A 26,505-nucleotide genomic window follows, 5' to 3' on the forward strand; every position below is an offset into this window, starting at 1 on the left:
ACTGAGATTATAGGCATGGACTACCTTACTCTGGCTCCCAACCTGTGGTGGCTTGAATGGGAGTGGCCCCCATAGTCTCATATATTTGAATGCTTGGTGTCCAGTTGGTAGAACTGTTTGGAAAGGATTCAAAGATGTGGTCTTGTTGGAGGAAGTGGGCCACTAATGGTGGACTTTGAGGTTTCAAAAGCCAATGCCAGGCTCAGTCTCTCTCGTTCTGCCTCCTGCTTGTATATCAAGATGTAATCTTTTGGCTACTGCTCTAGCACCATGCCTGCTTGCCTGCCTGCTTCCATTTCTCACATCATAATGTTTGTGGACTCTAACCCTCTGAAACTGTAAACCTTCCCAATAACCCTCTTTCTTCTATAAGTTGCCTTGGTCATGGTGTCTTATCACAACAATAAAAAACTAGCAAGACATATTTTTCTCCTTTGATCTCAACCCCTGGGAGGAACTGTATCAGTTATCTTACAGAATAGCTCTCATAGCTCTTATTTGTCTGTTTATTTCCTCAGGGTTCAACTTGTTCTATTTCATGTGTTTCTTGGAAATGAGAAGCAAAGCCTAAAGGTATGGTCATATTTAGGCATGATTATATTTAGCAAGACTAGTTCACAAGTGACTTTTTATTTCTATTTTTTTTCCATGTTAGAGAGATATAGTATCCAAGTGTTCCATTGTAAGCAGTTTGATAATGTGGCCAACTAAAATAATGGCCATCATATTTTCCATTATGAAGATATGCCTTTTCCTGAACAGACTTCAAAAATAACTGTAATATTGTATTGTATGAATACCTATGAATAAGCAAATTACAGTTTATTTATGTACTCTTTCGTTGGTAAAAATTCAATTTGTTTCTATTTCCTTTTGGCACTGAAATGTCTTATTGAGCAATCTTAAGCTTAGATTTTCTTAAATATTAGTACTTTTATTTCTTTGGAATAGGTTTTTCATTATGGAACACGAAGCATGCATGTTTTTAATTTTGACATTTTATTTGCCTGACATTAAAACTTTTTATTTGATATTATAAAAATTTTCTCCAAATTTATAACTTGGATCTGAAGAAAATGCTCAGTGACTAAAAGCCTTTGATTCTCAGCATCCACATGACAACTCACAACTGTCTGTGGCCTGCATTCCAAGGTTTCCAGTGCCCTCTACTGGCCTCTGTGGGCACCAGGCATACACATGGCACACACACACACACACAGACACAGACACACACACACACATTCAGAGAGAGAGAGAGAGAGAGAGAGAGAGAGAGAGAGAGAGAGAGAGAGAGAGAGAGAGGCAAAACATCCATATACATAAAATAAAAACAGATACTTATTTCTATCATTATCATATGAGACAACTTGTTTTCCCAAATTCTCTGCAATATTCTGTATAATTATCTTTTAATTCTAATGCCCAGCTCTGATGAGTAAACACCTGGATTTTATTTTGAATTTCTGTGACTACTAATGAGGTTGTGAAGTCTGCATTTCTTGCCTGCTCTTTATACTTATTTCCTTTCATGGTTCCTTGTTTGTGGCTTATTTTTGCCATACAAACCACAGTCAAGGTATGCCTGGTGGTTCACACCTGTGAACCTGACCAGTCTGAGGCAGAAGACATGCTACAAGTTTGAAGCTAGCCTGGAGTACATAGTGAATTTGAGGCTAGCCTGTGATACAGTCTGAGAACTTGTCTTGAAATAGAAAGTCCAATGTATTTATCTATGATTTTTGCCACTCCTCAGTTACCTATCTTGTTCCAGAAAGTTTCCTATGCTGAGATAATATGAGATTATCTTCGTATTTTATTATTCTATTTTTAATTTATTATACGATATAAGGTAAAGGTCCAGTTTTGCTTTTTTGATAGCTAGTAATATCAGTTTCATGAATGTGAAACTTCTCATGTAGTGATTTTGACTCCCCCCCCTTTCTGTTTTATTTGACATAGCGTTCTACTGTATGTCCCAGGCTGGCCTCAAACTCCTGAATTTAAGTGATCCACCTGCCTCAGCCTTCTGAGTAGCTGGGAACACATGTACATGCCTTGCCCCTGACTCTTGTTGTTAGTTACTAGGTATGTTTGGATCTCTTTCTGAATTCTTCATTCTCTTCCATTGCCTATTTCCATACTGGTAACATCTTATCTTTGTTAAGTATTTAAAAATCATTTTTTAAAAATATGCGTGTGTGTGTGTGGGGGGTATGTGCACATGTGTGAGGGTGCCCACAAGAGTCCAGAAAAGGGTGTCAGATCTGGAGCTGGAGGTATAGGATGAGCTGCCCAACATAGGTGCTGGGAATTGAATTTGGCCACTGTGAAAGAACAGGAAGCCCTTTTAATAAATGAGCTATCACTCTGGCCCTTAAACACATTTTAGTAGCATATAAATCTTCACTCTGTTTTCCCCTTGAGCACATGTAGATAATTAGTTTGTAGTCATTTATTCTTCTATATGAACTTCTTGTTGCAAAACATGCAGCAAAACACTGTTTCAATATGATCTCTTTTTTCCACATAGGTTCTCCATCAGAGGCCAAACCAGTAGGGTCACCAAATCTTGGACTTTCAGTCCTCAAAGTTATGAGCTAACTAAATCTCTTTTCTTGGGACTTTGTTTTATTTTGATATAGGGTCTCACTATGTCGTCAGGCTGGCCTTGAACTCATAATCCTTGAGCCTCAGCCTTTTAAACATTGTAATTTTAGGTAGGTGTTACCAAACCTGGCTAATAAGTAAAAGTAAACTAATAGAATATATGCATATATTTATATAAATCTATAAATAAACAATACATGTAATGTCTGGAGATGAATTCATTTTAATAAGATAAATGCATATGTTTATAAGGCTGCAGAAGTGTGTGTTACTGATTAGGTCATGTGATATTGATACACGAAAAGAGAGAATTTCTCACTAAAAATGTTTTGGCCTTGTTATGATGTCCAAAAATGTCCAAAACTCACAAGAATTTAAAGTTTGAGCTCAGAACACAAAATTAGGAGATTTAGGTGTCACTGCAATTGAATGCAGTTTTCTTTTGAGTTGTAAAAGGTAAAGTGTCTTTTTTGTTGTTGTTGTTTGTTTGTTTGCACAGGTCAAACACTATAGTGCACGCTGCAGGTTTGTCAGATGCCCCCTGAGTCATTTAGTGTGGCATGAGAATTGCCTTCTTATTTCACACAGCCTGGTGCTCAGCACTCAAGAGCTGGGCTGGCACAACACGGACACGAGGCCCTTTTAGGGAGCCAACATTTCTGTAAGCAGCTGCTGGGCTTCTCTGGTTGCAGTTTTCCCAATCCTATCTGTTTATTCTTCAGGACCGTTGAAGTTGGGCAAAGCATTCAGGAGTCTTAGGCAGGAGCTTAGCTGGCTGGGTGTACTGGTTAGACTGTTTTTGTCAACTTGACACAGGGTCATCTGTGAAGAAGAAACTTTAGTTGAGAAATGCTTCCTTTAACTGGCTTGTAGGCAAGTTTGTAAGGCATTTTCTTAATTGATGATTGATGGTGAAGGGCCCAGCCCACTGTGCTGCTCCTGGGCAGGTGATCTTGGGTAGTACAAGGAAGCAGGCTGAGCAAGCCATGATGAGCAAGCCTAATAAGCAGCACTCCTCCTTGGCCTCTGCATGGCCTCTTATCTCTAGTACCTGTCTTGACTTCCCTCAGTGATGGAGTATGATCTGAGAATTGTAAGATGTAATAAGGCCTTTCCTCTCCAAGTTGCTTTTGGTCATGGTGTTTTATCCCAGCATTAGAACCCCAACGAAAATAGTGGGGTAAGCTGGATTTATTAGGAAGCAATAGGAATGTTCTCTTTTTACAAGATAGGTAGAAATAGCCCATATATAGAAAAAGCAGAACACTCTGGAACCTCTACTCACGACAAAGTCTCATTGGAAGGGCCGGCCTGGGTTGTGCTTAGTTTTTTTTTGTTTTGTTTTGTTTTGTTTTGTCAACTTGACACAAGCTAGAGTCATTTGGAAAAAGTAAACCTGACTGAGAAAATACCCCTATCAGATTTCCTGTGTGTAAGTCTGTTTTGCATTTCTTTGATTAGTGATTGATAAGAGAGAACCTAGCCCACTGTGAGGAATGCCACACTGGTTCTGAGTTATTGATAAAGCAAGCTGAGAAAGCCTTGTGAAATAAGCCAGTAAACATCACTCTCCCATGATCTCTGCTTCAGTTTCTGCCTCTCGGTTCAGGTCTTGACTTACTATGGTGGCTTGAATGGGAATGGCCCACATACACTTATATATTTCAATCCTTGGTCTCCAGTTAGTGGAACTGGGAAGGATTACAGGATACGGCCTTGTTGGAAGAGGTGTGTTGCTAGGGGTGGGCTTTGAGGTTTCAAATGCCCATGCCAGGTCCAGTCTTGCTCTCTTTTTGTGGCATACTTGTGGATCAGATGTAAACTCTCAGCTACTGCTATAGCACCATGCCTGCTTGCCTGCTCCCATGTTCACTGCCTTGATGGTCATATATTTTGGTACAATCGAGCCCTCAAATTAAATATGTCCTTTTATAAATTGTCTTGGTCACAATGTTTTGTCATGACAATAGAAAAGTAGCTAAGGCACTTTCATAATGGTAAATTATTAAGATACAGCAAGCCTTTCCTTCCCCATTTTGCCTTGAATTGTGGTCTTCTAACACAGTAACAGAAAAGTAACTAAAACAGTGACAGAAACCATCTAAATCCTCAGTTTTTCAAGTCCAAAATGGAGGTTAAACTATGGCTAAAGTCAAGGCCAGTGTGAAGACTCAGAGGACCTGATGCATGTAATCTATTTGAAACTGTGTTTAGTATAAAACAAGTCCTGTGTAAGTATTTGCTGTATTGTCATTTACTCTTGCAAGAAAAACTGGATAATGAGTAAGAGATGAGAGGAAAAAAAGGATGGTGACAGAGTACGAAGGTTTTAGGTAAGTAGTCACAGCTATATTTCTTTAAAGTTCACTTTTTAGTATTACTAATGTTCTTATTATTATTTAAGACATTGTTACACTGTATAGTCCAAACTCATATAGAACCGATTCTCCTGCCTCAACATCCTGAATGTATGGGATTATAAATGTGGGTCATCATGTTTGACTATAATAGATTTCTAGTCTTATAGAAAGAGCTAAACTATGAAGCAAGAAATTGATTTTTTTTGAAGTGCCAGGGATTGAACCTAGGGCTTTGCATATACTAGGCAAGTGCTGTATCACTGAGATCCACTATAGCCCCCCAAACAAGAGATTGAATCAAATTGCTTTTGTGTAGGTACTGCTTAGAGATAAACTGAAAAGAGCTCAGTGTGTGTGTTTGTGTGTGTGTGCCTAGTTATCAGCACTAGTCACTGTGGATACTGGGTCTGTCTATAGCAATGTAATCAACTCCAGAATGGCTCAGTTTCCTCAAAATAAAGGGCATCAATAAAATGGACATTGTATGACAGAATGTTCCCTTCCTTCTTCCTCTTTTTTTGAGACAAGTTATCATATAGTCTAGGCTGATCTCAAACTTACTACAAAATAAGGCTGGCCTCCATCTCCCAAGTCCTGGGATTACAGGCATGATGTCCTTCCTACCTCCTCTTTCTTTTTAGTGAAAAATTTCAAGTACATCTAAAAGTAGAGACATCAGCATAATATATTTTTCTAAACCCATCCATTATCAGCTCCTGTTTTGTTCTTATTCTTAATCACTCTCCCACCCTGAATATTCTGAAAGAAAGCTCAAGTATCCATATTTCTAAGAAATACAGATTTCAATTTATTTATTTAATAATTCTTTTTTATTGTGATGAAATACAAACTTGTCCTTTAAACTTTTTAAATTTCTTTTATTTTTTTTTGAGATTTCCCCTTTCCTTTTCTACCTCCAAACCCTCTTGTATATACGTCTTTACTCTTTCATATTTATGGTCTATTTTTATTAACTATTGTTATATAAATACATAAATATAAGGTAGTATGTGTAAGTTACTCATACATATAGCACACACACACACACACACACACACACATATATATATATATATATATATAGTGAAAGCTACACTCATAAAGTCTCACCAACATCACTGTCTAAATTAAGCCAAACAAGGACAACAACAGACATGTCAAAGTGTATGAGGAAAAAGCCCAAGTGGCCTCCACCCTACAGAAAGAGCTATAGACTACTAATGAATGCTGCAGGCAGAAGAAGGGAAGACCATACAAATTGATTATTCAATGCCATTTTAATTACCTTTAAATTCAGTGGTGCAAGTACATTTTTGCATTGTATAGCTATCACTGTCACCTAACTTCAGAACTTTTACATTATCCTCCCAAAGACTCTGTACCCCTTAAACATTAATACTGCCTCCCCATTCTCTAGTCTCTGGCACCCACTGTTTTCTGTCTCTATGAATTTGACTGTTCTAGGCACCTCATATATATTTATATAAACATATACGATATTTGTATTTTTTATGTCTGACCTAATTTTGTATAGCATAGTATCTTCAAGGTTCATCCACAGTGTAGCATGTATCAGAATTTTATTTATTTGTAAGGTGGAGATTACCAGAGCCTTGTGTATGATAGGCAAGTAGTATACCAATAGAGCCACAGCCTTAGCCCCCCTCCCATTTCCATTCTTACTAATATGTAAGTGATCTCTTCTTTTGTCACTGGTATATTTTTTAAATTGACTTCCTAGTTCTTTGAACACAACACTAATATGACAGTTTCCTTGCTTCCAGGTGTAATCAGAAGATCTAGGCACATGTTGTATATTTCTTGTCCTTCCTATTTTCCCAAAATGTCCTGGTTCTTATTAATGGGACGTAGTATTTATAAATCGCAATCTGGGTCATGGGGTACTTATTACTGTTGGATTAGTTCTTATTTAATAATACATTATTGAACTTGGAGGGTTCCTCAGCGGTAGGGCATTTGCCTAACATGTTCAAGGACTTGGGTTCCATCCTTGATACCATATACAACTCTAAACCCAAGCTAAGCATTCTTCTTCCAGATTGTAAAGATGCTAATACTCTTTGTATAACATTTAAAAAGGAATGAGTTTAGATATTAAAATGTATGGGCAATATGCAGTGAAGTTTTCTTCTAGAATTATCCGTTAGATAGGAAGGTATTAGCTTATATGTGAGTTCTTACAAAAATCCCTTCCAGTTGCTGGGTGAAACCTCTCTGATAGCAATTGAACTAGGCACCAATCTATAAGCAGAGCAGAATATCGTTAGGAATCATTTAATTGACTTTTTTGTCAGTCATGTTTGGTTCTCTCCTAGGCCCTGGGCTGTCCAGCTTCTGGGTCCTGGAGCTCCAGGCAGTGTCAGGGGCATGCTTCCTTTCATGTAGATGCAGATCTGCAGCCAGACAGTAGGCGGAGCTTGGGGGAATCCTGCAGAACAGGGGGAGGAAGGACTGTAGGAGCCAGAGTGGTCAACAACATCACAAGAAAACCCACAACACCAACTAACCTGAGCTTCTAGGGGCTCACAGAGGCTGAACCAACAATCAGAGAGGTTGCATGGGATTGACCTAGGTCCTCTACATATATGTGACAGTGTGTAGCTTGGTCTTCTCATGAAACTCCTAACAGTGGGAGCAGGAGCTGTCTCTGACTCTGTTACTTGCTTTTGGGACCCTTTCCTCCTACTGGGTTGCTTCATCCACCCTTAAAAAGAGAGGAGGTACTTAGTCTTACTGAAATTTGATATGCCATGACTGACTGACATCCATGAGAGACCTGCCCTTTTCTGCAGGGAAAAGAGGAGTGGATGGGGAGGGGGTTGGGAGGAGAGGAGGGAGTGGAAGATGTGATTGGTCTTGGGAAATATTAATTATTTTAAAACATCACAAAAGAAAGACAGGAAGGAAGAAAGAAAAAAAGAAAAGGACGATTTGAAACAACGGTAGTAAATACAAAAAAAAATCCCTTTCATTGTAAGATGACCTCTTTTGGGGTCATCTTAATCTGCAATGAGCTTAACCACTCAGAGTTTTGAGTGCTTATAGAAGTCACTGGATAGAAAAGATAGGATGAAGGCAAAGATACTTAGTTTGAGACTATCCAGTTTTACATATTTTATTGTTGCTGTTTTGTTTTTGTTTTTGAGACAGGCTTTCAATAAATAACCAAGGCTGACTATGCCTTTATTTAAGGTGCTGAGTGTAGCTAGTCACCACCATATCTGGCTCCCTTTGTCTGTGTTATGCTTTCTTTCTCGTATTTTCAGTGTCTCGTCCAAAAATTCATGAGAATTCTTGTCCATTCTGACGTTTTAAAGTGTTTCTCCTGTTTTCTTGCAGCAGTTTCATTGTTTGGACTTACATGATTATTTTATTTGTTTTGCAAAACAGGGTCTGTTGTATCCCAGACTGACCTCATACTCTATGTAGCTGAAGATAACCTTGAACTTTTGATCTTCCTGTCACTACATTCTAAGTGTTGGCATATGCAAAGATACTTACATGTGGGTGTATAGCTCATATTGGCAAATATTTGATGTTAAAAATGAACCTTTAAAGATTATTGTTACCTGTGGAAAGTATAAATACATGTCTACACATTGAATAAAGGGGTTCAGCATCTTTATATTGTAGAGAGGGATATTTTAGTTAGATAAAATTTCCAGTGGTAATATCATATGAAATCAAATAATGTGTCCCAGTTAAAATTGACTTGATGGAGATGTGAGACCTAGCACTCCGGTCTTCAAATTTACTTACCTATTAAGCCTCAGAAAATTAGAAAAGAACGCATTTTCTCATACTGTAACACGACATTTAAAAATTTTAGTTACACCGTTACAAAAGTTATATTTGGAAATATTGTCACTTCAGAGTAAACTTACTATGTAATTCTAAAAAATGTATTCAATGGAATATAACTTCCATAGTTATTTGGTAACCTATCATCTATTAAGAACAACCACAAGTTATTTCTTAAATGTTGTTATTACTATTACTATTATTATTATTACATCCTGACTGTAGTTTCTCATCCCTCCTTCTAGTCCCCCTTCCATGAATCCACTCCTCTCCATTTCTATTCAGAAAAGGCCAGGCCTCCCCTGGGTAGCAACCAAACATGGTTTATCAAGTTGCAAAAAGACTAGGCACCTCTCCTCATATTAAGACTAGGCAAGGCAACCCCATGTGAGGAGCAGGATCCCAAAACCCAGCAAAAGATTCAGAGACCACCCCTGCATCCTCTGTTATAAGTCCTACAAGCAGATCAAGCTACACAACTGTAACATATCAGAGTGCCTAGGTCAGTCCCATGCAGACTCCCTGGTTGTTGGTTCAGTCTCTGAGCCCCTATGAGCCAGTTTAGTTGATTCTGTGGGTTTTCTTGTGGTGCTCTTGACCCCTCTGACTCCTACAGTCTTTTCCTCCTCTCTTCTGCAGAATTCCCTGAGCTTTGCCTAATGTCTGACTATGAGGTCTCTGCATCTGTTTCCATCAGTTGCTGGTTGAAGTCTCTAGGCACAAATTTAAGAACATTGCATTAGGCATCATTACATTGATTTTTTTGCCAGTTATGTTTGGTTCTATCCCAGTCTCTGAATTATCCAGCCTCTGAGTCCCGGCACTCCAGGCAATATCAGGGGTGGGCTCACTCATGTGGCATGGGTCAATGCTGAACCAGTCATTGGTTGACCATTCCCACAATTTCTGCTTCATTTTTACCCCAACATATCTTGTAAGCAGGAAAAATTGTAGGTCAAAGGTTTTATGGCTGGGTTGATGTCCCAGTCCCTCCACTGGAAGTCTTGCCTTGTCATAGGAAATGGCCAGTTCAGAATATGTATTCCCTATTGCTAGGAGTCTTATCTGGGGTCATCCTTGTAGATTCTTGGGAGTTTCCATTGCACTAGGTTTCTACCTCATCCCCAAATGGCTCCCTTTCCAGCTTCTCTTTCAGTACTTTCCTCCTTCACCCAAGCTGATTCCTTCTGTTCCCACCCCCACATACCCCTGGTCCACTCACAAAATCTATTCTATTTCCCCTTCCCAGGGAGATACAAGTGTCCCCTTTGTTCCCTTCTTGCTACTTAGTCTTTGGGTCTGTGGTTATTCTTTCTTTTATAGCAAATATCTATTAAAAGTGAATATATACCATATTGTCCTTCTGGGTTTGGGTTATCTCACTCAGGATAATTTTTTCTAGTTCCATATATTTGCTTTCAACTTCCATGATGTTGTTGTTCTTAACAGCTGAGTAATACTTTACTGTGTAGATGTACTACATTTTCTTTATCTATTCTTCTGTTGAGGGGCATCTAGGTTGTTTCCAGGTTCTGGCTATTATGAATAAAGCCATTATGAACTTTGTTGAGCAAGTGTACTTGTGGTAAGAGGGCATGTCCTTTGGTATTTGCCTTGGAGTGATATCATTGAGTCTAGAAGTAGATCAATTCCCAATATTCTGAGGAACCCCTATATTGATTTCCAAAGTGGCTGTCCAAGTTTGTGTTCCCATCAACAGTGGAGCAGTGTCCCTCTTGCTTCACATCCTCTCTAGCACGAGCTGTCACTTGTTAATCCTACTGTTTCATGAACATGGGAGATTTTTCTGTCTTCTGATATCTCTAATTTCTTTCTCCAAAGAAATTAGAAGTTCTTGTCATACAAGTCTTTCACTTGCTTGATTAAAGTTTTCCCAAGATATTTTATATTATTTGTGGTTATTTTGAAGGGTATTGTTTCCCTGAGTTCTTTCTCAGCCCATTTATCATTTGTATATAGGAAGGCTACTTTTTTTTAAGTTAATTTTGTATCCAGCCACTTTTCTGAAATCATTTATCAGTTTTGGTAGTTTGAATGTAATTGACCTCCATAACCTCGTAGAGAATGGCACTATTAGGAGGTATGGCCTTGTTGAAGTAGGTGTAGCCTTGTTATTGGAAGTATGTCACTGTGGGGACAGGCTTTGAGGTCTCTTTTGTAGCACAATTAGTAAAAACCAGGAGTTAGATATTGGGGTTCAATCTGAAGGTCAGAAAAGCAAAACAGTTAGTCACTGGCTCTTACCTCTATTTCAGTTCAAAAGTAAATGAAAGTTTCTGTCCTGCTCAGTCCCATAGCTATTCAGTCCCAAATAAACACACAGAGGCTTATACTAATTATAACTGGTTGGCCTATTGCTCAGGTTTATTACTAACTAGCTTTTGCAACTTAAATTAATCCATAATTCTTATCTATGTTTTGCCATGTGACTTGGTACCTTTTCTCGGTAAGGCATTCTTATCTTGCTTCCTCTGTATCTGGGTGGCTACTTACTCTCTGCCTTTCCTCTTCCTAGAATTCCCCTAGTCTGGTCACTCTGCCTATACTTCCTGCCTTGCTACTGGCCAATCAGTGTTTTATTAAATAAATATGAGTAACAAATCTTTACAGTGTATAGGAACATTATCCCACAACATACCTCCTTTTTTCTTTTCAAAACAGAAACCCTGAATCTGATCTCCTTTGTTTCTTTTTCTTTTAATATTTATTTATTTATTTATTATGTATACAATATTCTGTGTGCTTGTATGCCTAGAGGCCAGAAGAAGGCACCAGACCTCATTACAGATGGTTGTGAGCCACCATGTGGTTGCTGAGAATTGAACTCAGGACTTTTGGAAGAGCAAGCAATGCTCTTAACTGCTGAGCCATCTCTCTAGCCCCCTGATCTCCTTTGTTTAGCTTTTTTCCTGACCATTATCCATAACAACTTGTAATCAACACACTAAACAAAGACAAATATCCCTAATACATCTTTTGGGAATGTGGGTGTAGTTTTCTATGCTACTTCCTGCTGAATGGGGGCACTCATGATCTTATGGGGATCCAAAGAAAATTTAGAATTATGATTAAGTCCTGACTGGAGTATTCTGTGAAGCTGGATTATCTCAGCCAGCAGTCTTTTATTTTTATTTTTATTTTTATTTATTTATTTATTAAAAATTTCCACCTCCTCCCTGCCTTTCTTTTCCCTCCCCCCCCTAGTCCTAAGAGCAGTCAGGGTTCCCTGCCCCGTGGGAAGTCCAAGGTCCTCCCCGCTCCATCCAGGTCTATAAAAGTGAGCATCCAAACAAATCAGGCTCCCACAAAGTCAGTCCATGCAGTAGAATCAAAACCCAGTGCCATTGTCCTTGACTTCTCAGTCAGCCTTCATTGCCAGCCACATTCAGAGTATCCATTTTGATCACATGTTCCATCACTCTCAGTCCAGCTGGCCTTGGTGAGCTCCCATTAGATTTGTCCCACTGTCCCAGTGGGTGGACTCACCCCTCGTGATCCTGAATTCCTTGCTCATGTTTTCCCTCCTTCTGCTCCTCATTTGGACCTTGGGAGCTAAGTCCAGTGCTCCAATATGTGTCTCTGTCTCTATCTCCATCCATTGCCAGATGAAGGTTCTATAGTGATATGCAAGATATTCATCAGTGTGGCTATGGGACAAGGCCAGTCCAGGCACCCTCTCCTCTGCTGCCCAAGGAACAATCTGGGTACCTCTCCTTGGACCTGGGAACCCCTCTAGAGTCAAGTCTCTTGCAAACCCTAAAATGGCTTCCTTAATTAAGATATTTACTTCCCTGCTCCCATATCCACCCTTCCTCCATCCCACCCATCCCATTCCCCCAAGCTCTCCCGAATCCTCCCCTTCTCCCTTCTCTCTACCCATCTCCCCTTACATCCACCTCCCACACCCCCGTGCACCCAAGTTTTGCCTGGCAATCTTGTCTACTTCCAATATCCAGGAGGATAACTATAAGATTTTCTTTGGGTTCACCTTCTTATTTAGCTTCTCTAGGATCACGAATTATAGGCTCAATGTCCTTTAATTATTCAGCCAGCAGTCTTGAAGTTGTTCTGGGCATAAAACTCAGAGGAAACTGCAACAGAGGTGCTCTAAAATATTGGATCATCTGGGTCCAATTCCTATCAGAGAATTTTCATAGGGTTTTCCTTGATCAAACCTTATTTTTCTTAACCCAGAATTAATTCACAGCCTCTCATTTCCTGTGAAAACAAAAGCAGAACCTCTTTCCTGAAATAGCGTATCTTTTGGCTTATAATTTGAAGTTAAGATATTTTTAAAATTTATAGGTTGGATTAATCCAACAGCATTTATAATCAAATGTCTTTTAGCAGCTGTTGCTCCTTCCTCAACAGTCAAATAATTCAAAGACAACACAATAACATACACTATCCAGATTCTTTTTGTATTTTCCATCGTCACGTGGCCTTTTTAAAAAAAATTCTATTTTTTATTTATTTATTTTTTTGTTTTTTTGAGACAGGGTTTCTCTGTTTTCCTTGGATGTCCTGGAACTCACTCTGTAGATTAGGCTGTCCTCAAACTCACAGAGTTCCTCCTGCCTCTACCTTCCAAATGTTGGGATTAAAGGTGTGCCCCACCATGCCCAATGACTCAATTTCTTCTTTTTGTAAGGACATTCATTCTCTGTCCTTTTTCTTTTTTCTCCCAAACCTATGTATATTTTAAACACACTATAAACCATTTAGAAATTTTTTCCCATTTGAATCTGTCTTTACTGTATATCTCTGTTTTTTTCTGAGCACACAAGTCTTTAATCTGCTAAGTGATAAGGCTAGGATTAAACCTGAGGCTTTGGCAGCTGGCTCCATACCATTCCTTAGCTTTCTGAGAGTCTAGCTTCACAGCAGAGATACTTGTGAGAACCATGTTCATTGCCACAACTCTGCAGTTTCAGGGTCCATGCCATCACCAAGAAATATTCCACTGACTGCTCATAAACACCATTTAAGTGTTTGGTAGCAGGACCTCTTAAAGAGCGGCCATGCTGTTTTTGCTGCTAAGACTTAGTCAAGGAGCCTTTCCCAAAGGAGCTACACCTCTGCTCACCACCAGCAAACAGAGCCTCTTCCTCAATCCAAAATGGTGATCCTGCTTCCAGGAATCCTTAGAATGAGACTGACTGAGAGCTGTCTCCTTCTGTTTTGTATTCCTCTCTAGTGATGGGATTAAATATATGAATGACTACTGCCCGTTTTCTATGGAAAACTAGTGTGGCTACTGGGATTAAAGGTGTGTGTCACCACTGCCTGGTCTGTGAGGCTGACTAGGGTGTCTGGTTTTTTTTTGTTTTTGTTTTTTTTTCTCTCTGATCTTTAGGAAAGTTTTATTTATTAAAATACAAACGAAATATCACTACACTTTTTCTTAAGCTTCCCTCAGCATGATTCTCAGATCCTTTCCTGTTGCCCACATGTTGGAGGACTCTCAGTTACTTCTCCAGCACCATGTCTGCATGCATGTCACAATGCTCTTCACTATTATGATAATGAAACTGTAAGAGAGCCCCCTTAATTATATGTTTTCCTTTTAAGAGTTGCTATGGTCACGGTGTATCTTCATAGCAATAGAAACCCCAAGACATCAGTTATAGAAGCTCCCTAGTAGAATTTTTGGTGTCACTTATGTATAGTACCATATCATCTAAGATAAGTGAAAGCTTTGTTTGGTATCATAGTCTAGGTTGATGTCTATGGTCTCTTAGTGTCTGCTAGACATATTTCTCTTGGAGTCTGTCCAGGTCCTTCTGAATTTTAGAGTCTTCATTGAGAAGTAGGATGTAATTCTAATAGGTCTGCCTTTATATGTTACTCAACCTTTTTCTATTTCATCTTTTAATGTTTTTTCTTTGTTCGTGTGTTTAGTGTTTTGATTGTTATGTGGTGAGGGGACTTTTTTTTCTGGTCCAATATTTGGTGTTCTTTAAGCTTCTTGTGCCTTTGTAGTATCTCTTCCTATAGATTAGGAAAATTTTCTGCTATGATTTTGTTAAAAGTACTTTCTGAGCCTTCGAGCTGGGCTAAAGAGGGACATATGGATTTCCCTAGAAAAGAGAAATAGAAGAAATCTCCCAAGAAAATTGGGGGAGGGGAGGATGAGAGGATGGGAACATAAGGGATTGTGTTGGGTGGGTCAGGGTCAGTACAGACAGGGAGAGTAATGAAAGAGATATCTTGATTGGGGGACATTTTTTTGGTTAGGGAGAAGCCTGATGCCAGGGAAACTCTCAGGAATCCACAAGGATGACCCCAGCTAAGACTTCTAGCAATAGTGGAGAGGGTGCCTTAACTGGCCTCCTCCTGTAATCAGATTGGTGACTATCCTAATTGTTATCAGAGAGCCTTCATCCCGTAACTGATAGAAGCAGATACAGAGATACATAGTCAAGCACTGGGTGGAGATCCTGGAGTCTTATTGAAGAGAAGAGAGAAGGGATTATATAAGCAAGGTTAGGGTCAAGGTAATGACAGGGGAATCAACAGAGAAAGCTGACCTAAGCTCATGGGCGCTCATAGACACTGGACTGACAGCTAGGGAGCCTGCTTGGGACCAACCTAGGTCTGCTGCATGTGGGTGACAGTTGTGTAGCTTGGTCCGTTTGTTGAGCTCCTAGCATGGGATCAGAACCTGTCCCTGGCACTTGAGCTGGATTTTGGGAACCTATTTTCCATACTGGGTTGCCTCACACAGCCATGAAGCAGGGGAAGGAGCTTAGTCCTGCCTCAACTTGATGTGCCATGCTTTGTTGACTCCCATGGGAGGCCTACACCTTCCTGAATAGAGACAAATGAGAAGCAGATGAGGGGGATAGATGGGATGAGGGGAAGGGAACTGAAGGAGAGGAGGGAGGGAAAACTGTGGTTGATATGTAAAATAAATGAAAAAATTTAATAAAAAAGAAAACAACTAAAAAATTGTCCCTTTTTGGTATCCTAAACTTTTTTTTAAAAATCCATTTATTTATTTATTTATTTATTTATTTTTCCTTTTTATTACATTATTAATACTAGGAATCAAAATTTCCACTTCCTCCCCTCCTCCTACTTCCCTTCCGCTCCCCGCTCCCCCCTTCCCCTTCTCCTCCCCCTCCATTCCTAAGAGAGGGCAGGGTACCCTGCCCTGTGGACAGTCCAAGGCCCTCCCCTCTCCATCCGGGCTTGGGAAGGTATGCATCCAAATAGACTATAATCCCAAAAAGCCAGTACATGCAATGGAGACAAATCCCAGTGCCATTATCATTGGCTTCTCAGTCTGACCCAATTGTCAGCCACATTCAGAGGGTCCAGTTTGATCCCATGCTCGTTCAGTCCCAGTCCAGCTGGCTTTGATGAGCTCCCATTAGTTCACTGTCTTAGTGGGTGCATCAACCCCTCGTGGTCCTGACTTCCTTGTTCATATTCTCCCTCCTTCTGCTCTTCAACTGGACCCTGGGAGCTCAGTCCAGTTCTCTGATGAAGGTCTCTGTCTCTATTTCCATCTGTCGCTGGACCAACATTCTATGGTGATATTTAAGACAGTCATCAGTCTGACTATGGAACAAGGCCAATTCAGGCACTCTCTCCTCCACTGCACAGGGTCTTAGCTGGGGACATCCCTGTGGACACCTGGGACCACCTCTAGAGTCAAGCCTCTTGCCAACCCCACAATGCCTTCCTTAATTAAGATATCTTCTTCCCTACTCCCATATCCGTCCTTCCTCCATCTCAACCATCCCACTCCCTCAGGCTCTCCCCAACCCTCCCCTTCTCCCTTCACTCTTCTCCTCTCCCTTTCCTCCACACCACCCCCACCCTCATGCTCCCAACTTTTGCCCAGCCATCTTGTCTGCTTCCACTTTCCAGGAGGATCTATATATGTTTTTCTTATCTTTATTATTATTTTTTTTTTTATTATTAAAAATTTCCACCTCCTCCCCTCCTCCCATTTCCCTCCCCCCACTCCCTCTCCAGTCCAAAGAGCAGTCAGAGTTCCCTGCCCTGTGGGAAGTCCAAGGTTCTCCCCCCTCCATCCAGGTCTAGGAAGGTGAGCATCCAAACAGACTAGGCTCCCACAAAGCCAGTACATGCAGTAGAATCAGAACCCAGTGCCATTGTCCTTGACTTCCCGGTCAGCCCTCATAGTCAGCCACATTCAGGAAGTCAGGACCACGAGGGATGCACCCACCCACTGAGACGGTGAGGCTGATATAATGGGAGCTCATCAAGGCCAGCTGGACTGGGACTGATGGAGCATGTGATCAAACTGGATTCTCTATATATGTTTTTCTTTGGGTTCACCTTATTACTTAGCTTCTCTAGAATCGCAAACTATATGAATATGGTATGTACTCACTCATTAGTGGATTCTAGCCATAAACAAAGGACATTGAGCCTATAGTTCAGTATTCTAGACTTTTTACACTGGGGACAACTTCTCCTAGTGAATTTAGAAAAGGAAAATTGTGAAAGGGGCAAGTACACATGAGAGCCTGTTTCTCTCTCATGAGTGTGCTCCGGGAAGGTTCATTTTAGAAAAGAATAAACTTAGGAATTCTTTTTCATCTGCCTCCATGTACTTGCCTGGGAGGTTCTTACATCATTACACACGCACACAGACACAAACACACACTACTTGTCTTGAGATTTTATGATTTTATTATCTTGAATCTAGACTCCAGAATCTTCAGAATCTCACTGTGAGAAGACCCAAAACATGATTCTGATGGTCACAAGCAAAGGAAGAAAGAGCAAGAGAGAATACAGTTGTTCTATGAAAAACTGAGGGGGAAACCTAATATTTTCTAATTAAGATATATCTTATAATGCATGCGATACCCAGCACAAATATATAACTAAGTTATTAAATGCTGTAAGCTGACATTTTGCTATGTTATCAACATCTGTAATGAATATCTCATGGCTTCTGTTGCTGTGATAAAATGCCATGATCATAAGCAACTTGAAGAAGGGAGGATTTATTTCCCTTCCACTTCCACATCAGTTCACCGTTGAAGGAAGTCAGGGCAGGAACTAAAAACAGAAAGCCAGAGGCAGGAACTGATGCAGAGGAAATCTCAATTGAAAACATTCCCTCACCAAACTGTCCTGTCAGCAAGCCTGGGTGTGTTTTTCTTGATTGATGACTGATGTAGGGGTGGGACTAGCTCACTATGGTCAGTACCACTCTTGGGCTGGTGGTCCTGACTGGTATAAGAAAACCCTTTGAGCAAGCCATGAGGAACAAACTAGTAAGCAGCATTCCTCCATGGTCTCTGCTTCAGTTCTGGCTGCCAAGTTTCTGTCCTGATTGAGTTCCTGCCCCCACTCCCCTTCATGAAGGACACTAAGCTGCTGTAACCTGAAATCAACCTTTTCCTCCACAAGTTGCTTTTGATCATGGTGCTCTAGCATTTCATGCTAAGACAGGGCAGAAGATGGGGTAGAAGAAACAAAAAACCAAATTTTGGTTGAAAATGTCACAATCTAATTCTGTGTATGCTAGCTTAAAACTCTTAAGATGATAACAATTAGTTGATGTTGTGAGTTATTTCAGAAAGGTACTCAGATAGGTGGAGTGAATTTCTCTTTTTTTATTTTTTTTTTGAGACAGGGTCTCTGTATAGCTTTGGAGCCTGTTCTGGAACTGGCTGTGTAGACCAGGCTGGCCTTGAACTCAGAGAGATCTGCCTGTCCCTGCCTCCTGAGTGCTGGCATTAAAGGCATGGACTACCACTGTCTGGCTGAGTGAATTCCTCTTATAAATCGTATTTCCTCCCCATTTCCCCCTGAAGAATCATAATACACTGTCCCTAAATGAATAATGGGGATGGGTGTGATGATTATAAGGCTTAAAATTCCAACTCTTAGGAGGCAGAGGCAGGAAGATTATGAGCCATGGCTGTCCTAGGTTGCATAGCAAGCAAGGCCTTGTCTCAAACAAAGAAATAAACAAAGAAGAATGATTAAGCTGTGATCCGTCCATGCCTTTACTACTCTAAAACTGAACACATACCCCCCTCCCTACAACTACTTATGTGCAGCTTAAGTGGGTCTCAGAGGACTTGTACTGACTGAAAAGACTCATCTTGGGTTACAAAATCAACTGTTTCATGTGTGTCAATTTCTGTAATGACACAATTGCAGTAATAAAGAAGAGCTTCCTAAATTCCAGGAGTGAAGAAGGGAGGTGACTGTGTTTGCAATGGACAGTACAAGGGACTCCTTGTGCACTTTTAAAAGGAAGTGAGCAATTTTAGTTTCTTTACATGCTCTCATTTTTCTCCTTTATTGGCAACTAACTTACACTTAAGCCGAAATTAGTGAAACAAAGTATAAATAGAAGATACACACACACACACACACACACACACACACACATATATATATATATATATATATATATATATATATATATATAATTTTAAGCAATTTGCTGAAGTAGAATTCTATCTGTTTAAAGAAGATGCTCACTTTTACTCTTTTAGTGAGGTTTTCTTCTTTGGTATCTACATGTGGCAAAATGCATCAGGTACTACATATTTGTAGCATGCACATGTTGTTGGCTTTTTTTTAAAGATGACACTACTTTCAGGGATGAAAAAAATTAGAAAAGTAAAGGTAAAGCTATGTGGATGCACAAACTTATTGTTTTAAAATTCCTTATAGAGTGTAGACCATGCACCTTGCTTTATTGACAGCATTGGAGGCAAAACTGCAGCCTAACTCCACCCCAAAGTCCAAAGTATTGGAGGGAGTGGGCTATCAGTGCTGCACCTGTGCCTTCTAAACACTATAATTTTTCTTTGGGTTTGGGTGTTATTAGTACTTTATTTATTTGTTTAAACAGGTTCTCATGTATTCAGGCTGGCCTGGAACTTGCTATGTAGCCAAAAGTGAGTTTGAAACTTTGATCCTGCTGTTTCTACTTTCCAAGTGTATTTCTGGGATTCTAGATGTGCACCCAGTTTATGTAGTGCTGAAGTTCAAACCTAGAGCTTCATGAATCCTAGGCAAGTCACATCCCCAACATCTACTGATACTGGTCCTTCTGTGGTCATCTACTGATACTGGTCCTTTTGTGGTCATCTACTGATACTGGTCCTTCTGTGGTCATCTACTGATACTGGTCCTTCTGTGGTCATCTACTGATACTGGTCCTTCTGTGGTCATCTACTGATACTGGTCATTTTGTGGTCATCTACTGATACTGGTCCTTCTGTGGTCATCTACTGATACTGGTCCTTTTGTGGTCATCTACTGATACTGGTCCTTCTGTGGTCATCTACTGATACTGGTCATTTTGTGGTCATCTACTGATACTGGTCCTTCTGTGGTCATCTACTGATACTGGTCATTTTGTGGTCATCTACTGATACTGGTCCTTCTGTGGTCATCTACTGATACTGGTCCTTCTGTGGTCATCTACTGATACTGGTCCTTCTGTGGTCATCTACTGATACTGGTCCTTTTGTGGTCATCTACTGATACTGGTCCCTTCTGTGGTCATCTACTGATACTGGTCCTTTTGTGGTCATCTACTGTTACTGGTCCTTCTGTGGTCATCTACTGATACTGGTCCTTCTGTGGTCATCTACTGATACTGGTCCTTCTGTGGTCATCTACTGATACTGGTCCTTCTGTGGTCATCTACTGATACTGGTCCTTCTGTGGTCATCTACTGATACTGGTCCTTCTGTGGTCATCTACTGATACTGGTCCTTCTGTGGTCATCTACTGATACTGGTCCTTCTGTGGTCATCTACTGATACTGGTCCTTCTGTGGTCATCTACTGATACTGGTCCTTTTGTGGTCATCTACTGATACTGGTCCTTCTGTGGTCATCTACTGATACTGGTCCTTTTGTGGTCATCTACTGATACTGGTCCTTCTGTGGTCATCTACTGATACTGGTCCTTCTGTGGTCATCTACTGATACTGGTCCTTCTGTGGTCATCTACTGATACTGGTCCTTCTGTGGTCATCTACTGATACTGGTCCTTCTGTGGTCATCTACTGATACTGGTCCTTCTGTGGTCATCTACTGATACTGGTCCTTCTGTGGTCATCTACTGATACTGGTCCTTCTGTGGTCATCTACTGATACTGGTCCTTCTGTGGTCATCTACTGATACTGGTCCTTCTGTGGTCATCTACTGATACTGGTCATTTTGTGGTCATCTACTGATACTGGTCCTTCTGTGGTCATCTACTGATACTGGTCCTTTTGTGGTCATCTACTGATACTGGTCCTTCTGTGGTCATCTACTGATACTGGTCATTTTGTGGTCATCTACTGATACTGGTCCTTCTGTGGTCATCTACTGATACTGGTCATTTTGTGGTCATCTACTGATACTGGTCTTCTGTGGTCATCTACTGATACTGGTCCTTCTGTGGTCATCTACTGATACTGGTCCTTCTGTGGTCATCTACTGATACTGGTCCTTTTGTGGTCATCTACTGATACTGGTCCTTCTGTGGTCATCTACTGATACTGGTCCTTTTGTGGTCATCTACTGTTACTGGTCCTTCTGTGGTCATCTACTGATACTGGTCCTTCTGTGGTCATCTACTGATACTGGTCCCTTCTGTGGTCATCTACTGATACTGGTCCTTCTGTGGTCATCTACTGATACTGGTCCTTCTGTGGTCATCTACTGATACTGGTCCTTCTGTGGTCATCTACTGATACTGGTCCTTCTGTGGTCATCTACTGATACTGGTCCTTCTGTGGTCATCTACTGATACTGGTCCTTCTGTGGTCATCTACTGATACTGGTCCTTTTGTGGTCATCTACTGATACTGGTCCTTCTGTGGTCATCTACTGATACTGGTCCTTTTGTGGTCATCTACTGATACTGGTCCTTCTGTGGTCATCTACTGATACTGGTCCTTCTGTGGTCATCTACTGATACTGGTCCTTCTGTGGTCATCTACTGATACTGGTCCTTCTGTGGTCATCTACTGATACTGGTCCTTCTGTGGTCATCTACTGATACTGGTCCTTCTGTGGTCATCTACTGATACTGGTCCTTCTGTGGTCATCTACTGATACTGGTCCTTTTGTGGTCATCTACTGTTACTGGTCCTTCTGTGGTCATCTACTGATACTGGTCCTTCTGTGGTCATCTACTGATACTGGTCCTTCTGTGGTCATCTACTGATACTGGTCCTTCTGTGGTCATCTACTGATACTGGTCCTTCTGTGGTCATCTACTGATACTGGTCCTTCTGTGGTCATCTACTGATACTGGTCCTTCTGTGGTCATCTACTGATACTGGTCCTTCTGTGGTCATCTACTGATACTGGTCCTTTTGTGGTCATCTACTGATACTGGTCCTTCTGTGGTCATCTACTGATACTGGTCCTTTTGTGGTCATCTACTGATACTGGTCCTTCTGTGGTCATCTACTGATACTGGTCCTTTTGTGGTCATCTACTGATACTGGTCCTTCTGTGGTCATCTACTGATACTGGTCCTTCTGTGGTCATCTACTGATACTGGTCCTTCTGTGGTCATCTACTGATACTGGTCCTTCTGTGGTCATCTACTGATACTGGTCCTTCTGTGGTCATCTACTGATACTGGTCCTTCTGTGGTCATCTACTGATACTGGTCCTTCTGTGGTCATCTACTGATACTGGTCCTTTTGTGGTCATCTACTGTTACTGGTCCTTCTGTGGTCATCTACTGATACTGGTCCTTCTGTGGTCATCTACTGATACTGGTCCTTTTGTGGTCATCTACTGTTACTGGTCCTTCTGTGGTCATCTACTGATACTGGTCCTTCTGTGGTCATCTACTGATACTGGTCCTTTTGTGGTCATCTACTGATACTGGTCCTTCTGTGGTCATCTACTGATACTGGTCCTTCTGTGGTCATCTACTGATACTGGTCCTTCTGTGGTCATCTACTGATACTGGTCCTTCTGTGGTCATCTACTGATACTGGTCCTTCTGTGGTCATCTACTGATACTGGTCATTTTGTGGGCATCTACTGATACTGGTCCTTCTGTGGGCTGGGTATAAGGAACAGCACTGGGAGGTAGATATCTTTGATAGACAACCCGATATCTCTCATTCTTTGGGTTCTACAGTTCATAACCTGAAGCAGTGTTCCTGCCCCTGCCAGAACACACATAGAAATATCCAGTCCTGAGGGCTGGGAAAATGGCTCACTGGGTAAGAGTATTTGCTCTACATACATAATAAATAAGGACCAGAGTTCAAATCCCCAGCACTCACAAGCAGCATGCCTGTAACCCAGTATCGTGGAATGGAGACAGGTGAACTCCAGTGGTTACCTTGATGAAGGGATATGGCCTATTTAGACATGGATAGGGACACATGCACTTGCATATTCAAATGCATGTTGCTTCCCGACTCAAGAAATGTGCAACCCCTTTCATCCTTGCCCTGTGGGATAAAGCATCAGGAAGAAGTGTGTTTCCAGTGTTCCATGCTAGATCCGTCTCAATCTTTCAGTGTCTGCTGGACATTAGATTTACTTGTCTGGCCCTCACCCCTGCAGGATCCAATAGTCCATGCTTCTTGTTTTTCCCTTCTTCACCACCCCTTCTTCCTTCCCACCCCTCCTTTTCCACCCATTCTTCTTTCCCATCCCTCCTCCCTTCCTACCCCTCCTTCCCACCCCTCCTCCTTCCCAACTCCTTCCTTCCCATACCTTCTTGCACCCCTCCTTCCTTCTCACCCCTCCTTCCTTCTCACCCCTCCTTCCTTCTCACTCATCCTTCCTTCCCACCCCTTCTTCCTTTCCCACTTCTTCCTTCTCACCCCTCCTTCCTTCCCACCCCTTCTCCTTCCCCACTCCTTCCTTCTCACCCCTCCTTCCTTCTCACCCCTCCTTCCTTCCCACCCCTCCCCCTCCCCCACTCCTTGCTTCCTACCCCTCCTTCTCCCCCACTCCTTCTTTCCCACCCCTCCTCCTCCTCCCCCACTCCTTCCTTCCCACCCTCCTCCTTCCCCACTCCTTCCTTCCCACCCCTCCTCCTTCCCACCCCTTCCTTCCCACTCCTCCTCCTCCCCCACTCCTTCCTTCCCACCCCTCCTCCTTCCCCACTCCTTCCTTCCCACTCCTCCTCCTCCCCCACTCCTTCCTTCCCACCCCTCCTTCTTCCCCACTCCTTCCTTCCCATTCCTTCCCCTTTTTCCCTCCATGCTCCATCATTAGAGATTCTCAGTGAGATAGCATTTTTATGCCAGATTCATTTTATTTTCCCATCCAGGTACTGTATAGAACAATTCAGTCTACACAGTTTAACATTTGAACGGCTGGCAGGCCTCTGTTGGTAGTGAGGCTACTGACTCTCTAAGTCAGTTGTTGAAGCAGTGGAACTCCCTGCACTGCTGTGGTCTGGCTCAGTGTCAGAGCTAGCTAGTTCTTCCATCAGCTGGTGGTAGTGACCAAACATTGCTCTTCCACTGATTTTTTCAGTCTTCTTCGCAGTTTTCGCAGACACCTTTCCTTTTGAGGCCCGTGGTGGTGGGGTTTTCTTACCCTTCTTGATAGTCTTAGACACCTGAAAGGACAACAGAGTCAAGTGTCAAGTGTATATGTGTCTTCGAAAACATGGAATACAGAAGGGGACTGAAGGAGAAGGGCTACGGGTTGAGGGAGGGGTTAACTCCAGGCCAAGAAAGGTTTAGGAGTGCTAGGAGAGGGAAATCACTAGAGAAAGAAGTACTCTTAACTTGGGCATTCTTACCTTATTGGGGCGTCTGAAGCTGAAGCTGAACTCACCACCATTCTTCTTGCCGGAAGTTCTGGGCTTGCGGCGTGTCTTGGTCTTTTGGGGCATGGTGCCTGAAGTTGAAGGTCTCACATCAGTGTCGGAATCCTCGGACTTCTTGGTTTGCGACTTTTTGGTCGCCTTCCCCATCCTGAAGCCTAGGTTGTTCTGGCTCAAGAGCACCGGGGCACTAACTCATGAAGCCACCCAGGACAATGGAAGGCCACACCCCTGAGTCCTGATTGGTCAGCTGCTTTGGCATCACAAAGGACTGTGTCCCGGATCTGGGCAGGCCCTGGACTGTGTCCCGGATCTGAGCAGGCCCTGGACTGGAGATCACAGTGTGGTCAGAAACAGAAAGTACCATCTTTGACAAGGCTGGTTGAGGGAGATGCTGTGAAGGCTATTGCCTCCAGAGAGGAGGCTTTTCTTGACTATCTCCAAGAGATTCACACCACCCTTTTTCACATCCCTATGTTGTGATAGAATATGTGGCAGAGGGTTTGCTCCAGTGAACTATTCCTGAAATACTCCCCCCCCCACTCAATGGTTCATTCTGCCATGTCCCTTCCTTAGTAAGTGAGCTAGAATTTGGTGTATTTTACCTTCAGTCCTTCCGAAATTAATATTGAAGCCTCAGTGCCTATGTGAATCACCCCGTAAATAAAGACAAAAAGAATCTATTCATGAATGGATATCTCCCTACCTCATGAATTTGGCATTTAAAACATGGTATGCTGGCAAGTTTTATGTTCATTTGGCACAAGCTAGTGTCATCTGAGAGGAGAGAGCCTCAATTAAGAAAGTGCTTCCACATTTAGAGGGTCCAGTTTGATCCCATGCTCGTTCAGTTTCAGTCCAGCTGGAGTTGGTGAGCTCCCATTAGATCAGTCCCACCGTCTCAGTGGGTGGACCAACTCCTCGTGGTCCTGACTTCCTTGCTCATATTCTCCCTCCTTCTGCTCTTCAACAGGACCTTGGGAGCTCAGCCCAGTGCTCCAATGTGGGTCTCTGTCTCTATTTCCATCTGTCACCAGACAAAGGTTCTATGGTGATATTCAAGATAGTCCTCAGTCTGACTATGGGACAAGGCCAGTTCAGGCACCCTCCCCTCCACTGCCCAGGGTCCTAGCCGGGGTCATCCCTGTGGATGCCTGGGATCTCCTCTAGAGCCAAGCCTCTTGCCAATCCTAAAATGGCTCCCTCAATTAAGATATCTTCTTCCCTACTCCCATATCCTTCCTTCCTCCATCTCAACCATCCTACTATCCCAAGCTCTTCCCAACCCTCCCCTTCTCCCCTCTCACTCCCCCTCTCCCCTTTCCTCTACCCCCCACCCTCATGCTCCCAACTTTTGCCTAGCGATCTTGTCTGCTTCCAATTTCCAGGAGGATCTATATATGTTTTTCTGTGGGTTCACCTTAATACTTAGATTCTCTAGGATCATGAACTATAGGCTCAATGTCCTTTGTTTATGGTTAGAATCCACTAATGAGTGAGTACATACCATATTCATATTTTTGGGTCTGGGTTATCTCACTCAGGATAGCTGAGGGGCCAATGATAATGGCACTGGGATTTGTCTCTACTGCATATACTGGTTTTTTGGGATCCTATTCTCTTTGGATACATACCTTCCTAGGCCTGGATGTAGGAGGGAGGGCCTTGGACTTTCCACAGGGCAGGGTGCCTTGCCCTCTCTTAGGACTGGAGGGGGCTGGGAGGAGGGTGTGTGGGGGCGAGTGGGAGGGAAGTGGGAGGAGGGGAAGAAGTGGGAATTTTGATTGGTATTATTTATAAAGTAGTAAAAAACAAAATAAACTAGAAGTTAAAAAATTAAAGAAAATAAATAAATAATTCCTTAAGTCGAAAGAAAGAAAGAAAGAAAGAAAGAAAGAAAGAAAGAAAGAAAGAAAGAAAGAAAGA

At 41.9% G+C, this 26,505-nt stretch overlaps 1 protein-coding gene across 1 annotated transcript; it reads right to left on the reverse strand.

The window, feature by feature from the left end:
- Positions 1–24,040: 24,040 nt before the first annotated feature.
- On the reverse strand, positions 24,041–24,809 carry LOC148117414 (uncharacterized). Its single transcript, XM_087902948.1, has 2 exons — positions 24,556–24,809; positions 24,041–24,369 (listed from the first exon to the last, which is right to left on the reverse strand). The coding sequence occupies exons 1-2, from the start codon at positions 24,727–24,729 to the stop codon at positions 24,148–24,150; spliced, it is 396 nt and encodes a 131-aa protein (XP_087759074.1). The 5' UTR covers positions 24,730–24,809; the 3' UTR covers positions 24,041–24,147.
- Between the last annotated feature and the right edge of the window lie 1,696 nt (positions 24,810–26,505).

This window comes from Myodes glareolus, chromosome X (assembly GCF_982192425.1).
Source record: "Myodes glareolus chromosome X, mMyoGla1.1, whole genome shotgun sequence".
In the NCBI taxonomy this organism is placed as follows: Eukaryota; Metazoa; Chordata; class Mammalia; order Rodentia; family Cricetidae; genus Myodes; species Myodes glareolus.

What these genes read in the sequence shown, in the direction of transcription:
- LOC148117414 (XM_087902948.1), bottom strand. Translation starts at nt 24,729, where the DNA reads ATGGGGAAGGCGACCAAAAAGTCGCAAACCAAGAAGTCCGAGGATTCC. An exon ending in GCTTCAGACGCCCCAATAAG is followed by an intron (nt 24,370 to 24,555) that starts GTAAGAATGCCC and finishes TTGTCCTTTCAG; the next exon opens with GTGTCTAAGACTATCAAGAA.